The following is an 18,624-nucleotide window of genomic DNA, read 5'->3' as shown; positions in this document are numbered from 1 at the left end:
TTCGGCGAGTAATTTGTGATCATTTCTGAGTGACAGTTTTCCTGATGATTTTAATAATTTAGTCTGGTGATTTGAGAATTAGGCTGTTTATGTAGACAATGAATCACTAGACCTCCTTCTCCCTTTAACAGCTACATGTCTGTCACCAAATGACTTCTTTACATTTGCTTTGTGGTGTTCAGTGGAGGACTGTGATTGCAATATGCAGCTCCCTTGGTGTGTATGAGTTAGTCACTAAGTCACACTTGTTCTTAAATGTCCTATAGTTGAAATAAAGTTAAAAGATATGATTTTTTAATTGCTTAAATGAACTCAGGGTCTTCATGTTAATGTTCTGAGGCCTCTCTTTAACAGAGGAAAAATAGGCAGTGGGCACACATTTCTACAAATATCAATGACTAAGTGTCATATGATGTAAGTTACATCATAAAGCAGTCGCCTTCTTGCAAACAAGTGCATAGTGCTGATAGATTTTACACGCAGGGGACAGAAATATCTGTTGCTCTGGGCCTGTGAAATTCTTTAAGGGGCCGCCTTAACTTTCAAAGCATTCATGGATTATATTCTGATTTTGAACAAACATATAGCTTTATCTGTCACCATGTCATACCCTTTGTATACAGTCCAAGAAAAAGTTGTCTCTAATTTATATTTGAACAGATATTGAATGACATCTGGCAAATGATTCACCAGCATAGTGTGACTGGTATTTGTACCCGGTCACATGGGGTTGAGAGGTATAGGCTTAATTTAGAGGCTTTCAAATTCCAGCTCATAATGATCACTGACAGGGTTGTTACGGGGGTCGGCTGCAAAGCAAAGATACAGGCTGATGGGGTTTGGGATGCAAGTGTTTGTGTTTTGGACTGATTCATCCAAACAACCCAAGATACAAAGGTACAACTTCTAGTCCATAATGTCACATTATAGATATTTTGGTCACAAAGTGTAGGTTATTAATCCCTTGATCTGTGACAGAAATCCTCCCATGACCTTATCTTTACCAGCTGATGTCAACACTCTGTTGTTGCAATGCAATGGAAATTAATTCACACATCCACGTCAGGAAACTTAGTTTGTTTGCCAGAGTGTATTTCGTTTTGTGGAGTTCCAGGATCTTTATGAGTTGTTCTCAAGCTAAACTAAATGCACAGAGATCAAATCAGTATATAAAAGACCAGCAGCTGCAAACTGAATTAAATAGAAGTAAGCAAATAGTATTACATCAACCCTATTTCACCAAATCCTGTGTCAAAGCAAAACCAAAAAGGTTGACACTCATCATGCAGAACTTCGCTTTGGAAAATTGAGCTCATCACCAAGTAAACTTCATAAAACAGTTAGAATGTTCTGGCAAGCTGCTGCAGGAGGAGGGAACTGTCAGTAAAGTGACAAAGTCTTACCAAAATACACGTGAGGACAATCTATATTTACTGGAAAGGGTCATAAGAAAAGTGAAAGTAGGAGTAGTATGAGACCTTGCAAACATGTCCATGTTGGACCGGCTTGTTCCAGACAGATTGGTCAGTAAATAAGTAGTGCGTGTTTTGTCCAAAAATCACATGATGAAGAAAGAATTCATTTAGGATATACTGTTTTTTTCACACTTAATAAATTATTATGTTGTGGTGACATTAAATTGGGGGATTTGCAGAGACAAATTTAAAAAAGCATTGTTCAAAGTTGATGCAGTACAGGTTGAGGTACTGTGATTTCTAGTTCCCAATACAGGTGAAGCCCCAAATGTGTGGAATCCCACAGTTCCCATAATGCATCTTAGTATCATCTGTCTTTAAACTGTCCTTGCCAGGTAAAAGTCCATTTCTCAAACTCTACTTTTCAGTTTTCCTGTTAAATGAAGTTTAAAGTCTTCATCCCAAACACAAAATAACCCTGATGACATCATCAGGGTTATTTTGTCAAACTTTGCCAAGCTTCCTTCAGCAACTTAAGATATTATATAACAACAGTTTTCACTACATTAATAGAATACTTTTTTACACATGAAACTGATTTTAATGTTTAAAACTGGTGGTGTGCCCTTTAAATTTTTTGTACCACAGATAATAGAAATCTGTACCACTGTTATAAATTCTGACATGTTCTCAATAATGTTAATCCAATAGGAACTAAACATATATTATGGAGATATCAGTTACATGCTTCTGTCCTTCAACTGGAAACTTTTTGTTTTCATGTTTGTGATGTCTTTGACCTCAAAGACTCAGCTTAGTCACTTCTATAGCTGGCTGCTGCTCCACTCTGAAGTTTGTGACCCCCAACCCCCCAAGCTCACCCCATCCCTGTTTGGTATGTCACGGGTTTGGTTTGAGGACAGCTTTCTTGTCACAGGTGATTGGCTGAGTGTGTGTGTGTGTGTGTGTGTGTGAGAAGCCCCACACACACTTAAAGGACTGTGATGCCATTTAAGGAATGTCCCAAGATCATGGTGATGAGCTCACTGATTTTTGGGGATTTGGCTTTCACTGCCATTCACTTTGCTGGGTTGTTTTCTGTAGTGATTACTGTGTATATAAAGTGTCAGCTTTCATGTGGTTTTGCTTTTTTCCTCAATGACCAATACATACATTACTAGAAATGCTGCATTCCTATGGCTACTTAAAAAGACTAAGTTAAATACACTCAGGAGAGTTTTGCAGCTACAGTCTTTGGCCTACTTAGTCTGGTATGACCAGTGACTTATGGTGGCTAATCTTAGCGTGTGTTAGCAAACCTTAGGATAAAGATTTGGTTTTCCATCCCATAGTATCCCCATATGCACATCAATGCAAATAAAGCTAGCATAGCATTAGCTAACTGAGCTAAATAACACTGTGCATGGAGAACTGTGCATGCACTGCAGAGTAGAAGTGTATTCATTTTCTACAGAGGACACCATTAGTCCACTGTATCTGAACGTATTTAATGGTTGTTTCCTTCTTTATGAATGCTCATAATTTTGTATACAGCAACTTCAAAGGTTGCTTGCTGTCTGTATTACAAAAGTAATAGCCTCACAATATTCTGAATCCACAGCTGAATGCCTGTGTGGTCCATCATTTTCTGATCTGTAAAAAATATATACATTGAATTAAGCGATGTCACCATAGACAATCATATTGACAAAATCATATTTTTTGTGGTTAAGAGTGTGAACTTGTGTGTTAAGTGTTATCTTTTTATCTTTTGTGGCTGTTGACAGGAAGTCTCACTTGCAACCTGTTGAATACTTTTTACTCAACCACACGAGCTGGGTTTTCATGTTTCAAACCCATGTGAAGGATTTTGTCATAATTAACAACAGTATTATTTATCGTCATCAATATTATTAAAGTTATTAATTATCTAGTAGCATTTTTTTCTGATACAAAGTTTCCACTCAATAGATTTAGAGTGTTCAAAGCTGTTTGTTCCTCACATGCCGCATGTTTGTGCACGTTCCTCTTTTTGGACATCGTTTCAAAGTGAACAGAGATAAAAACCTCATCCCTGACATGAACATGACCTTGGGCACAGCGACATCCCTAACGCTGTCCCCTCATTGGTCAGCCGACGGCACAGCCTACCCCGAAACCTCTGACAGTTGCCCCGCAGCACTCGTGGGCATCTGTGTGTCCGCATGTGCAAACATTTGTGTGTGTTTATGGGCACAGAAGAGGCACTGACAACAGAATCAGTTGTTTGAAGCGTGCGAATTGTGTGTAATCGGTTTTTCTGTCCACTTATGGTCGACCCGTGGCTCTCTGTGACCTCACGTCAGTCGACATGAGTTTGGCATGTATGATTTCAAAAGTGGATGGTCATGGGACACGCCACGTGATCCCATTTTGAAGCAAGTGTGGGTATTTAAGAGCGCTGGTGTGGTCTGGCATCTTCTGTGTGATGATGGCGAATGTTTTGGCCATGTTACCGTTGTTTTGTCGTTTTTCATTTGCATCTGTATCTGTTTATTTACATATTTTCTTTTATATCACCTTTTCTTCATTTTTTAAATAAAAGTTCTATTACTTTTTTCCTACATTTGGGGGTGTCCCAAATTTCTGCCATGGGTTTTCTTGCTCATTTCTGTTTAGGCAGACATGTATGTGTGTGTGTGTGTGTGTTTGTGTGTGTGTGTGTGTGTGTGTGTGTGTGTGTGTGTGTGTGTGTGTGTGTGTGTGTGTGTGTGTGTGTGTATTGGAGGAGTTACAAGGGTGCTCAAAGAAGGAGGGCCCTGAGTGAACCCTCCCTGTCCCCATTGGTCTGCACAGGCCCTCCCTACTCTCTTTTAAAAGCCTGTTTTCTCACCTGAGTTACAAAATCGCTGCAGCTCTTCCCTCATCTACTGTCAGCCATTTGTCTGTAGAATACACTTATAACAAAAGAAAGTAACAGAACAATCCGGAAACCTCTTTAAGGAACTTTTTTTGGATTAAGTGAGTATGCCTGCTTTGCTTGAGAAATGTCTTATGTCGTATTGTGCATGAAATATGTCCAACTTTCAAATGTGGGTCTTCAAAAATGACAGTATGCTTTTTGTCAAAGAATGGAAATTCTTCTCTAAATTGTTGGGTTTTTTTGGAACAGAAGTTGTTTTTTTTCTTCACTCCTCTTGCTGTAGCAGGGTGTGTTTGATGAACACACATTGGCTCTCTGTTGGTGCAATGCACATTGCTGGAAGGAATTTTGCTCTTAGGTTGTGGCTGATGCAAGACTTTCCTTAAATGCAAGTGTTTCCAGAGTGAACACACAAAGTATCAAAATGATCATTTCAAAGAAGGGATCTAAGATATACTCTTAAAGCTTTTATTTGGAAACTCTGCAATAGTTTGGAAATCGAGAGCAAATCTTTTCCATTATTTTTCAGCTTTTCTGTTTTCACTGATTGAGATGAAATTCAATGAAGTTAATGCAAGTCTTTTGCAAAATGAATTGGGTTTTTTTCTTAATCTTGCTAATTCAAAGCAAAGTCTAGTTTGTGCTCGTTGTCCTTTTACTGCTCTAGATTACTAGGTGAAGCTGCTGTCAAAAGGAAGTGCGATCACTGATAGGTTTCGTTGATTTGCTTGTGTCTTCCTGTTTTCTAATTTCACAAGCCACGATGCATGTGTTTGCATGTTGGCTTCTGCTTTAAAATCAGTTACAGAATCTTAAGCAACAAACTCAAAGGTAAGACGGTTTCACCTAACCTTTTGAAAGCAGAGCAAATTGGCTTGATTTCATTCAAAAACATGATAAGAAGGCAATGAACAGTAAAAGAAGAAATGGCCCAAAAAATGAGCAACAAAGTACTAAAAAAGTACAAGAAAATTACCCTAAAATTAGTTTTAAAAAAATTGAATATTTAAAAAATAAGGAAAAGACAGACAAAAAGAAAGTATGAAAAATCAACAAAAAACAAGGCAAACAATGCAAAAAGTGCTTATAAATGATATAAATCTGTAATTATGATTATTCTATTTTTTTCTCTGAGCCTTTTTCTGTCCAGGTTTTAAAGGGTTAAAGAAATAGTGAAGTTGAAAAAATAAAAATAAAATATTAAACAAATGAATCGTAAGTTGTATGTCTACATTGCATTGTAAAACATAGTTTTTGTGTTTTTGTTGGGTTTTTTTTCTTACTTTTGTTACGTGTTTAAGCTCTGTTTTTTTTTATGCTTTTTTGGCCATCAGAACTACTGTTTGGCTTCACTCTCACGGCTCTACTCGCAACATTTTTGTCCACAGCAGAGAGCCCTTTTCAACAGAAAAAAACCCACTGACCGCTAATATCATGGCACCAAACGGCAGACAGACATTGTTTGGGATTTGCTTTGTAATGAAGCGTCTAGCTTGGGGAAGTTATGTAATCATTAAAGACCAGTAGAAGCTTGATGTCCTTGCCAGTGTGTGGCCTGGGCCACACTTAGCATTAAAATACACAGCTGTAAACACAAGTGTTAGGTCATCCCAGAACACTCCGAGGACACAATGAAATCCAAACACTCGGCCACTTTCAGAAGTGATCAGGGATGCATTTGTGTGCATACAACATTAACATGATACCTCTCGTCTCTGCAGTGTCGTTAGCAGTTCATTAGCATTTTTTGTTTTTTTGTACCCAGTATGCAAATGGTCCTCAGCAGTCCTCTGTGAGGCCAAATGTGTCTTCTGTTTGGGAGGATTCATTGAAATGTGAGCAGGAGAATAACTTATAATTGGCCACTCAAGATGTATTTTGCACATTATGTGTGAATTGCAGTCGGTTTCAGCTGTGAAAAATGTGATTCCACGTCAGAGCCGGGCCTTAGTGGCACGCTGCCAAACGTGTGCTCTCCATAATGCTATGGTTGTAACAACAGCAGCATGAAACTCAGCAATGCGTGAAGTTAACCAAGTCAGACAGGTTAATCCTTTTGGCAAAGGAAAGTGAAGTTTGTCCTCCGTTTCTCTCTCGCCACACAGCGGAGAGCGACAGTGAGAGATTAGGTGTACTGGCCTGTGTGATGTGGTTGTTAACGGTAATGTAGCCGCTTAATCTCTGGTTTTAAAGCAGTCTACTTCCGAACAGGAAGATCACAGGGAAAACAGCAGTCAAAGACTAAACTTGGTTTAAAAGAAAGTTGAGTCGTCAGCCATGTTGGGTCAAGGTGGAGAGTTTTCAACACCCCTGACTTTGTTTTCAGCTGTTAACCTTGTCTCTCAGTGGAAAGCTTTCTGTGGATGCATGGTGGCACGTTGACTGTAAACACATTGTCATGCAAAGAGCCTGCTGCAACACTACTTCCCTTAGTAGAAACTGTTGCTCAACGAGCGTCCACTGGTAGTTTTACCAGATGATGGAAAATAACCAAGTACTACTACAATTTTGTAGCAATGGTACTTCTCTTACTTCCCTTTTATACTACTTCGTCATCACCACATTTCTGATAGGGATATTGTAGTTTTTACTCCACAACATTTATTTGACAGTTACTTTTCAGATCAAGATTTTATGAACAAAACCAACGATAAGTTAACAAAATCGATCAATTGTCAACTAGAAACATAATCATCAACAAATGTGATAGTCATTTAATCAGTTTCGATACGTTTTTAAAGAAAACAAGTTAAAATTCTCTTGATATGGCTACTTAAACGTGAGTATTTTTCGTGTCCTATAGCAAATTGAACATCTTTAAATTGTAGGCAAAATAAGACACTTGAAGAAGTCATTTGAAGATGGACTTTTGCCAACACCGATCAATATTTTTCAACATTTCCTACTGACATGGTTTTCTTATATGTCACAAATTTTAAAGATTCTACATTCAGCTTCCATTAGAAACAACTTAAAATGTGAGATTGAATGAAGACAGTTGGCTTTACAAGTATGAAATGTCCAAAATAGGATAGAGAAGTTAACAATAGTGCATTCATTTTTATTGTTACATTCAAAGTAATGGTATATTGTAAAATTAATAATTTATGCACCAAACAACTAATCAATCGATTGAGAAAATAATTAACAGATTAATCAACAATGGAGATCTTTTTTCAATGGAAGCTGTATTTATATTAAAAATGTATATTACGCTTTTACTTTTGTTGTGTCTTTCGGCTCTTTGTTTCTTGTGTCTTTTCTTTTTTCGACCATCACCACTGTTTTAATTCACTCACACCACTCTAGCAGTGCCATTTTTGGCTGCAGCAGACATTTGTTTTACCAGAAAACCGATTGTAGTTAACTTCTCTACACCAAGCGGCAGACAGACAACGTTAGCAATTAGCTCGTAAACACAGTGCAGCATTTAGCCACTAAAGAGCTAGATTCCCAGTTCAGGGAATGACACTACCTAATTGCTGCTGTAAATACTTTTACACAAAAGAGAATTTCAAAGCTACACTTTTCTCATGTGACACCTCCTTGATTGTGTACTTGTTTCTATAGTTTGTTTTTCCCTGTTTGTCAGTGAGTAGCACTTGGGATCTTTCTCTCCACCTAATCAAAGAGCCCTTTGTGTTAGTGAAGGACAGCTCTGTAAAAAATTTGGCTGTTGGTAGCATTTACAATCATACAGGCTTTGTTCACTGTCTTTGCTCCCCTTACATAACTTAATGATGAATACTGCAGATGGAAAATGTCCCCCCCAGTTTTTTTCTTTAATGGTAGTGGGTGAGGCTGAGCAAAGCAGCACGAACATGAACAAGCGGCCTGTTGATGGTGGCGGCCTCTTGAACTCATTGCATCTTTGACCTGGTTTCAAGGTTTGTTGACTTAACTCCCACTGGCAACCTCCGTGTACATCAATATTGTAATGTCTTTGTAAAAACAGAAGAGTGACATCATTTAGTATTTTATTACATAATGTATATTACTATCAGTCATTTTCACCAATATAGCTTTTATACTACAAATCAAGCTGGTTTAAAAATGAAAATAGCATGAAAGCTAACATCAGCCCTGCTAGTGTTGGTGAAGCTTTATGAGGCGCCAAGGTTGCATCACGCCCCAGCTTTCCCCTTCAAGGTAACATAACAAACAGTCCCTCAGTTCCAGGAAATGGGACGGACTGATTTGCAGGGTAAAGGGCCCCTTTTCACTATTTAAGCGTTCTTCATCCAAGGCCAAAAGGCACTGCTGAGGCCAATAAAATCAGACAATACATGCGCTTACAGGCCTGTATTCAGCTGAAAATGGCCATTCATGTGGTGAACATGAGCGTGGTGTTAAGTTTCAAGCCTTCGGCAAGTAGCAACCATTGTCAAACACGTGTTCAAAACCACCTTCCTCTAATGTTTCCTGTTTTGGTTTTTTCTGTTTAGGTCTTTTCTAAAAGCATCTAGCTGAGGTTGAGGAAGACGCACAGCACCGCCTTGTATAATCTAAACCTAGACACTCTGAGAACCCAACTTCTCCGCCCCTCACCCTACTCTGAACCACCATGCCGGGAGCCGTGGACCGTATGGAGCTTAGGAAAGTCCCCACAGAGGCTGATGATGACAGCACCGACAGCCTGGACGACCGCTACACAGAGCCCATCGACTCTGAGAAGGCCACCATCGACAGGTTAGCAACCGTGATGCCGAGCTCTCTATTTCCTTCCCCAACTGACAAAGCACCTCCAGTCCTTTGACATTGCTGCCTATTATATTTCTGTTAATTTATGCCCTCTCATAATTTATAAGTGCTGATCCTATGAATGCCATAACCCACTTGATCCAGTCAGGTTTCAATAGTAAAACAATTGTTTCTGTACAGATCTTATGATTGATTGACCTTGTTTTTTCTGTAAACAGGTGACACCGTCACATGTTCTCACATTCTCCAAATTCCTGTCTTAATGCTTTAGTAGGTAACTCTTATATAACGTAACTTTTTGTCTTGTATGCGTAAACTGTTATTTAATGCTGACAGTAGTACACAAGGCAAATAATCTGTGACAAAAATCAGGTTCTCTTGGCAATGAAAACCTGTCCATCTCTCCCTTGCCAACAGCAGTGTACACGACAAAGTGTACATAGTTTTGGATCCTATCTCTCCCCCTCAGAAAAGTCGCTATGATGTTAACTCTTGTATTATCTTGGTTTAATTCTTTCCTGTTAATTTTTTTTCGTTGTCTGTCTTCCTATGTGAAAGTAAAAGCTTGCTGATGTCATTTTCTGTGTCTACTTGTCTAGTTGTGTACACTTTTGTTAGCAAAGAAGGAATGGGCAGTTTGTTTGTTTTTTTCATTGATGTGGTTGTTTTTCAGCCATTGTGTCTGTAAAGCTCCCCCTGAAGCCGCTCGCGAAGATATTGAGGGGAGGGGGCTGCACAACATTTGTATGAGACTCCTCCCGGCTCTGATTGCACTAGGAGGAGCCAGAGGGACCTGATTGTGTTACAGAATATCTACCTCATGTACTTCTGTCAGGATTTTTGGCAAATATGACAAAAAGATAGTTTTTATAAAAGTTGCCTACAGTAGCTTTAAGTTACTTGGTAAGCTATTCCAGCAAGCCAGCATGTACAGCAGTTATCACTAATCTTATCAAATACAACTGAGTAATTTTTTTTCCTACATGTCAAAATTTCTGCAGTCGAAAAGGTCTATAATGCCTTTTTTTCATTCCCTAAATGACTACCACCAGCCATTATGACATAGCAGCTTTGTTTGTAAATTTGCATAGAAGCGATGTTTCCGTCAATGCTTTAAAAGGTGAGAGGCCAAATTCACCCCAACGTCGAATATTTTCCCTCCTTCCTGTAGTGCTATTTATCAGTCTAGAATGTTCTGGTGTGAGTGCTGAGTGTTGATGACATCGGCAGTAGAGATGGCCATCTTCTCTCCAACATAATGGAACTAGATAGCAAGAAAACATAAATAAATAAATAATTGGAAAAACTCAACAGAAATATCCCTTTCCAAATATCATGACCCCGCTTCTTAAGATAATCCACAGTCCTTAACATTGTGAGTGGTTTCATGTAGGGTGAAAATCTTATTACCAACCTGGGTATTATCAAGTTTTTGCATCACATGAACTCACATTCTTCAAATTCCTGCCTTATTCTGACTTATCCCAGTAACCTGTTTAATTATGTAAGCATAGTCTTTGTGGAGGTGGAAATAGTCATTTGGCATGACAACAGACTAAGAAGCGCAACACTCTCAAGCATTAATACATGTATTTTTATCAGTAATGGGTATTTGGAGCCGACAAATGTAAGATTAAACTAATTACTTATCAAGTTAAAGAGCTGCTTTGACTTCAATGCAGCAAGTCAATAATTAATTAAGTTAATGACGGGCAGTGTGACTTTTAGGTGGCTGCTCAGAATGATCTAACAGTGTTGATTGACAAGCAAGTGGTGACTGCTGTGATGTGGCAAGTTTTGAGTTTGTGCACTTCAAGAAAATTAAGCACCCCAAATTAAATGACCAGCACTGACAGAGGTCACCTGATTAAAACTGACATCTTCCGTTGGCTCTTGAAGGCAACACAAAGACTCCAGCTGATGGTGGGATTTCAGGTGTTGCATTCCCCTAATCAGGCTCAGGGGGTGAGGGGAGTAACAATAAAGATGAAACTAGGGAAAAAGGCAATGGGGCATGGGTGTTAAAACAAAAGTTTGTGATTTTTTGCAAAAACAAAGAAATAAAAGTGTCTTAAATGGTCTTTTAACATGTTAACATAAATCTACTTTATTTAAGAGCAAAGAAAGCAACACTAAGTTTAACAAATGAGGTTGAAGAGGTTTTTAAATAAACAACTCAACCACAAGATTGACACCCTCAAAAAATGGAACAAAAATCAATGCTTTTGGTGCACGGCAACACTTTCTTCCATCTGCAACCCAACACACACACTGCCACACTGGCTCTGAGGTCCGGCTTCTCCAGCCCTTATATGCTGCTCGCTCCTAATGAGCAGATTAAGCTCAGGTCTGCTGAGTCACTCTCTGCATGCTGAGGACAAGGGGATGGTGGCACCTGGAAAAGCAAACACACAGAAAAGAGCACACCCACCTCTCCACCCAAAACACCTCCTCCTATAGGAGCAAGTATGTGGGTTGCTTAACCCTTTGCTGCCTTAGCAAATTGTCTTGATTTCTTTTCATAATATGGGAGGGTGATAAGCAACTTAACAGGGAATTGCCCAAAAAAATAGCAGGAAATTAATAAAGACAGATACAAGAAAATACCTGTAAATAAGCAAAAAATAAATAAATTAATAAAATAAATTGACCTCAAGAAACTGTGTATTTAACTGCAATATAATTAAAAATATACAACTGAGAGAAATATAAATATAGTTTTCAGGATATTTTCCCCCATTTCATGATGATATCACTGTATCACCTTTTACTATTTTTTAAAAATATATTTATTTATTTATTTATTTTGCAGTTTGTGGGACATTTCTTGAAAAGCTGTTCTTTTTTTCTGTGTTTTTGAAAGAAATCAAACCAGTTTCCTCAGGTTTCAGAGGTTTAAACGCTAGTGAAAAGCATTTGAATGCAGCAGAAGAAAACTTAAAGGGTTAAGGGCCCACAAATACACAAACTAGTTTTATAAATTTTGATTTACCAAATGTAAAAAAAAAGCTGGCATAAAATAAAGTTAACTGTCTACAGTGTATGCATGCCTTAATTCACGTTTTTTGTTTGTCACTGCAGTCAGTTTATGGATGACAATGATGATGCAGAAAGCCAGAAGTTCCTGTCAAATGGGATGATGAAAAAGAAGAAATACGAAGAATATCATGAAGAATATGTAAGTAGTTAGTTACGTCCTGATTATTTAAAAGGCAGCTCTGCAACATGATGGAGCCTGTTAGTCACTATAAGAGCGACCACAATGATTATCAGAAGCATGTTTCAAAATATGTTCTCAAACCAAAAATATATGCTCTGCAACCAATCACATGACACTGTAGAAAATGTACTACTTATATTTGCACACAAACATTTCTTGTACAAACACAACTTTGAATTTTGTTTAGAGCATACTAGACTAAACAGGCATTCTGGGAAATGCTGGCAGTTACATGTTAAAGGAGAAAATGGGAGAAGTCAATAAAACTTAATAACTACTGGAAATGCACTTAGCAACTGGCATCCGACAGTGTATGAGAACGTGAGGCGTAATTTTCCTTTAATTACAGCTTGCTGTTTATAAAGAATTTACTATTGGCATTCAAGTCTTGTGTGTATTGCTGCACATTGCCAAATGTTAGCAGTCTTTACTATGTCAACAATTACATTGCTCTAGTTTCAAATGTTTTACATCTTTCCTTTCACTCTGAGCAGCATCCTGGCCACACCTCCTTCGGGATGTCTGTCTTCAACTTGAGCAACGCCATTATGGGCAGCGGTATCCTGGGCCTGTCATTTGCCATGGCAAACACTGGAATTGTGCTCTTTACGTAAGTAGATTTTGATAGAATTTATCCAAAATGTTCCAATTTTCTGTATTGTATTTATTTTCAAGGTTTTTTTAACATGTCGTTTATTATACTTCCAATTCTTGAAAAGTGGTGCTGAAATAACCTTTAGGCGTAGTTTACTAACACAGTTTTTAGTTTAGTTTAGTTTAATCTTAATAACAGGCATGTTAAATGTTGATGGATGGATCTTGTAGGGAGGGATGGTACACATCAGGCTACATGATGAGTGAGGACTTTTTACTTCCAATAGCAAAACAAGAATGTCGGTTTCCTGTGCTCTAATGATTCATTGGTGCCATAACACCATGTCTTGAACAAGTGTCATTATCTACTGTACAGTTTACTGCCATCAGTAAAATATAGTTTCTAAGGCACTAAATGTTAACCACATATAAGTGTTTGCTTGAGTTTTGTTACATCTTGAGACGTTACAGGTATACTAGCATTTCTGCAAATTGTAGACTACTTATAAAATATTAATATATGATTGTTTTCTGGAGTTCTATAAGGTTAAAAAAAACAAGAACGAAAAGTCTACAACCTCTAATCAGTTACTGTATTTAATCAGTGATTGGTATAAAATTACAGTTTTTAAAAAAAAGTCTACAGCATTGGAGAGATGCAAGCATAGCTGTAGACTGCTTAATTACAAGAGTGCTTCAAGCTAAATGCTTAAGTCAGCTAAGTGTGATTTATCCTATAGCCTCATGTGAGTACTAGAAACAAAGTTTGCCAGCTGCGAGGCTAATTTATGCAATTAGAAATGTGAAAGGCTTATGAATTTATGCTGTGTAAAATGTTGTAGGTTTATGCTAATAAAGTTAGCATGTTGTATTGGGTTGTAAATTGTCAACCTTGTGAGTTGTAATTGACCTATTTTTTGTATTTTGTGTAATATTCTCACTATTGAGCAATTTTTATATGTGTTTTTGGTGTAATTATTTAATCAATTAAACTTAACTGCACAGAAACTTTGACACAGTGGCACAGAAACCCCACTGCCAACTCGTGTTTTCGTGCATTAATGGCAACTCAGCGTTGCCATTAATGCAAAACCGCTAACATTTGCTATAGTACAGTGTAGACGGACAGGTATGTTATTCATTTTGCAGGTATTTAGACTTAAATTAAAGTAATGAAAAAAATTAAAAGTTGAACCTGATGATGGCGCTAGATGCAAAGTCATGGGCTGGAATAAAGTTATTAATATTTATCCTGACAGGGTCATGGATGTGTGTAGCCTACTAAATTTAATAAAACAGTTGGTGAAACATTTCATTCTAGACAACAAATGTCCTCCTGCTGGTGGCAGGAGACGTCAAGGGATCACCAGAGTCAAGTATATGTGTTGGACAGAATGAACTCTTGTAAAAATATAAATGACCAGATCATCACATTACCATGTGGAACATAGTGTAGAGCAGCTCTGCCACACAGAAATGTTTGGCCTTCTGCACCCTAAACCCTCAGTACCACGGCCATCTTTCACCCAGTGCTGTCTGGCCGATGCATGTGCACTATTAGCAATCATGGGTGCCCTTCAACATCAGACACCCCTCAGCCCCCCTCTGTATATTATCCATGCCCGTGCTGCGTGACCACCTAATGATCAGGGGATGCATCAGGGAACAAGAGAGCACTTCTCTGAAGCTCAGTGTCAGTGGAGCAGAGACATATTACAGTAGCTACTAAAGTAATTTTAGCAAATAGGGAACTATAATGAATTCCTGCCACTCTCTGCCAGTAAATTTAACACAAAACACAACTAGCACCAAAACCCCCATCTGTATGACTTTGCAACTTTTCACTTCCCCAGACTCTAGATTGATGAATTCAAAATACCAAAGCTGACTTCATAAGCAGGATTTTTTTTTTGGCATGTCTCACTTTGAACTGATCACTTGCTTTCTCTCTGTGTGCAGGGTCCTCCTTGTCGCTGTGGCCATCCTCTCCTTATATTCTGTACATCTGCTCCTTGTAACAGCCAAAGAAGGAGGTTGGTATTTAAATTAATTTCAGATTCCTTTTTGGAATAACCTGGGGTCACATGATGGCTCTAGAGGGTCAAGAACTGATGACCTAAATAGGGAACAACAGTCTGATGCAAAGAACCATATTCACTTTCCTACAATTTTGCATCTTTCTGTAAAAAAATAAATAAATAAAAGTGACAATATTGAATACTGTTGAAAAATAGGCCTTATATGGTATTGTCCTTGGGTTCCATTATGGACCCATGCCCATTTTCAGCCTATCTACTATCCACATGGGTCCCACATACAAATGTTGACTAGGAATTATGACATAAACTCTATGACAAGGGGTCAAAATGAGATATTGCTTTGTACTGAGGGGACATAAGCCAAAAGCAGTTAAAAGCCTATGCTCTAGAACAGTATTGGCAAAACTATTTTTGTACTGATGCATCTCCCTTGTGGTCACTGCCAGCAGATGTACATTAGACTGAATTTGCTTTGGTGAATTTAGAGGAACAAAGTGACATTATCAAATATGCCTTATGCTTTTATTCACTTATTCACATTGTCTTTTTTGATGCCTGAGTTGTTTTCATGACTAATTTAAATTGTCTGTTGTGACAGGATCCCTCATCTATGAAAAACTGGGAGAGAGAGCATTCGGGTGGCCTGGGAAAATGGCAGCATTCGGATCCATAATCATGCAGAATATTGGAGGTTGGTGGGGATTGTTTTGGTGTATATGGTTGTGTTTCTTAGCTTGAATTTAAAATTACAAAGGTCAATTTAATGCAATTGCTAAATCTATAGTTGCATGTAATGTTGCTAAGTTTGTCTGTCATGCCCTGCAGCCATGTCCAGCTACCTCTTTATTGTGAAGTACGAGCTGCCGGAAGTGATCAGAGCCTTCTTGGGTCTAGAGGAAAACTCTGGGTGAGTGTGTGTACTTAAAAAGATAAATATTTCTTTGTGTGTGCATATAGGCTCTGACCTCATTTTAACCTCTTTATTGTGTTTGCAGTGAATGGTACATGAATGGGAACTACCTGGTGGTGTTTGTGTCGATCGGAGTCATTCTGCCTTTGTCTCTCCTTAAAAATCTAGGTAAGGACCCACTTTACAAAATCTTCTAAAACCTCTACTGACTTGAAAAAAACAGAATCTAAGTCACCTTCTGCAGCCTGAAGCCATTTTTCTCAGTACTTCCAAGATCTTGCAGCTGTCGGTAACAACCTACTTCAAACCAGAAGTAACGTAACACTAGTGGAGGCCTAAGTCAGCTGCGGCAATTAGAATTACTGTAACACTACACTTCTATTAAGCCTGCAGTCAGCGTTGCCACTCAGATGTAATTTATGAATGCAAAGAGTCAGATTCGCCTCATTTGGCTCAGCTTCAAGAGGACTGCACACCGCGCCCACTGCACACATTATGTCATTAAGACAGTGAGACAATAGGAAGCAAATAGGATCAAAGTGTGAATTCAATTGAATAAATGACAACATTAATTATGATATTAGTGTTCACAGGCAGTGAATCTGTATTCACAGGTATTAGGTTTGGTCTCTGTTCCATCTTAACCTTATAAGCGTCATTCACACTGCATCTGAAATCTGTACTGCTGCTCATATCAAATTTAGGTAATTTTAGGATGTGGGTCACAACCTAGAATGGGACATGACCCATATCTGAGAATAGACATCAAAATGAATTGATGCTAAAATGACAGAACAGATTGGCAAAGGTGCAGAGTAAGAATGGCTAACTATAGCATCAGTATCTGAGACTGATGTCTCTGCTGTGTTTTTTTTTGTGTGTCACTGATGGTTTTTCTTGTTTAGGCTACCTGGGCTATACCAGCGGCTTTTCTCTGTCCTGCATGGTCTTCTTCCTTGGTGTGGTAAGTTTAGCTCTGTAAAAACCTTTTTTAAAACCCTGAGCAGGATGTTGGATTCAAGCAAAGAGAGAGAAATCTTAATAGCTCTAAAGACAAGCATGGCATGTGTCTGCATCTGCAAATGAGGTATATTAAAGCTGCTATAGTCAATATTTTCATTTTAAAGGAGCACTTCACCCACAAAATGATTAGTTGGTCAGTTATTGCCCCATGTTATGTTGAATTCAGGAAGAAAACTCTGTTTTTCTCAAATGCCATAAAAATAAACGATTAATCTGGAAAACTCAATAGAAATAAATGGGGTCCACATTTTACAACATCAAAACTATATCAAAACATCTGTTTACAAACTCTCACATAACTTGTGCAGTTTATTCCAAATCTTATTTGTTCAGTACTATACTGAGTACTTCCCAAAACATATGCATTTTCACTAAGACATTTCTATTCAAACAGAATAGGTAGAGACTTTTTAGTTTTCTTCAGAAAATTTAAACGTACCATGGGGTATGTCATTAATATACAAATGCCCATTTGGGGGTAATATATTCCTAAAAGAAATGATCCAATGAATATGATTTTTGTGAAGAGGTTGCTTCTGCTGCCCCAAGTTTCCCCCAAAAAAATTTGTTGATACACTTATATTATCATAGCAAAACTAGATTGTTAACTTGCTAATTAAGTGTCATTTAACCCCGTCCTCCCCCTAAAAGTTGAGAACATCCAATATGACTACCACAGGGTGAATTAACCTGTCTACCCTGTCTAGAAACTTGTGATTGCAGGTCAATCATTAAGAAGTCTACATGATGTAGAAATGTAGAGCTAGTATGTCTATGGGAAATAAACTCCAGTATGCCAAAAGTCTTGTTTCATTATTTTTTATGTATGTTTTTATGTATGTATTGTTTTCCAGGTGATCTACAAGAAGACCCAGCTGCCCTGTCCTCTTCCTTTCTTTTACCACCACTCGTCCAACCTCAGCATGAACGCCTCGCACATGCCAGGGTTGTACCCACCACTAAACAGCTCGGCACACATGGATTTCTCCCGAGCCGACGTTTCACCTGCAGTGCTCGGCAGCCACGACGCCCATCACTCAACCGGCGTCCATGTCGAGCCTCATCCCGACGATGAGGAGATGTGCACGCCCAAATACTTTGTCTTCAACTCACAGGTACAACGGGGTCAATGGTAGCAAACTCTTTGTGACTCGAGACATTTGTCCAACTTGCTAGTTCAGAGTCGTGTGTTTTTAAAAGCTCTTTTAAGGTTTCACTGGCGAAGGTTTGGAGGGTGTGGCCTTGCTTTCTCAGTGGGTTTTGTGAAGGTGTGTCATCCACTCACGTGCACAATGGTTCCTCCATTGGTTCAGTTTACCATTTAAATCAGTGACATCAAGAATTTCCAAAAACAACCCAGAATAAAGTATCCCATTTTATTGTAAACTACAAGGACAACGACACAATTTTCATCCATGTAGCACGTTGGTATCAAACAATGGAGGACGTTTGGACTCTCACTCAGGAATGCATTCTACATCTTACAAACGCAACAGGCAGAATGCCAAGTATTTGCCAAGACTTGTTTGGTAAAGTGTTTTTAGGGAGTGTCTGACATTTGTGGGTGTGTGTTTCGGGATTTGTTCTGGGCTCACATGGTCATAAATCAGGATTAGAATATGACACATGGTATTATGTTCATGTGACATTTAGTTGCTTCACCAACTTGACTTGCCATGGTTATGATTTTCGCTTTGTTTAGAAAGGGAAGCAGTCATTTTAACTTCTTTGACTAGATGACTATCTGTGTCTTTTTTGTGTTATTTTAGAATTTTAATCACATGCCAGTAGCGGTTCAAGGCATTAAGAGCAGCACAAGG

General features: G+C 38.4%; 1 protein-coding gene across 3 annotated transcripts in view; it reads left to right on the top strand.

The window, feature by feature from the left end:
* The window catches only part of slc38a4 (solute carrier family 38 member 4), a 42,325-nt gene that overhangs the window by 9,138 nt on the left and 14,563 nt on the right, over positions 1-18,624 (top strand). For 2 of the 3 annotated variants that reach the window (XM_088073055.1, XM_088073056.1), the window contains exons 2-10: positions 8,763-9,006; positions 12,100-12,196; positions 12,733-12,848; positions 14,792-14,865; positions 15,470-15,562; positions 15,697-15,778; positions 15,867-15,949; positions 16,687-16,745; positions 17,659-17,919. In XM_088073055.1, the coding sequence (XP_087929181.1) occupies positions 8,882-9,006; positions 12,100-12,196; positions 12,733-12,848; positions 14,792-14,865; positions 15,470-15,562; positions 15,697-15,778; positions 15,867-15,949; positions 16,687-16,745; positions 17,659-17,919 (990 nt within the window). In that variant the 5' untranslated portion in view covers positions 8,763-8,881. Of the gene's footprint in view, positions 1-4,263; positions 4,416-8,762; positions 9,007-12,099; positions 12,197-12,732; positions 12,849-14,791; positions 14,866-15,469; positions 15,563-15,696; positions 15,779-15,866; positions 15,950-16,686; positions 16,746-17,658; positions 17,920-18,624 lie in introns of those variants that run through there. The other variant, XM_042511029.2, reaches the window with a different exon arrangement.

This window comes from Plectropomus leopardus, chromosome 22 (genome assembly GCF_026936395.1).
Source record: "Plectropomus leopardus strain MGB_pleo_1.0 chromosome 22, ASM2693639v1, whole genome shotgun sequence".
NCBI classification, from domain to species: Eukaryota; Metazoa; Chordata; class Actinopteri; order Perciformes; family Serranidae; genus Plectropomus; species Plectropomus leopardus.
This window is presented reverse-complemented; position numbering and strand designations above follow the sequence as displayed.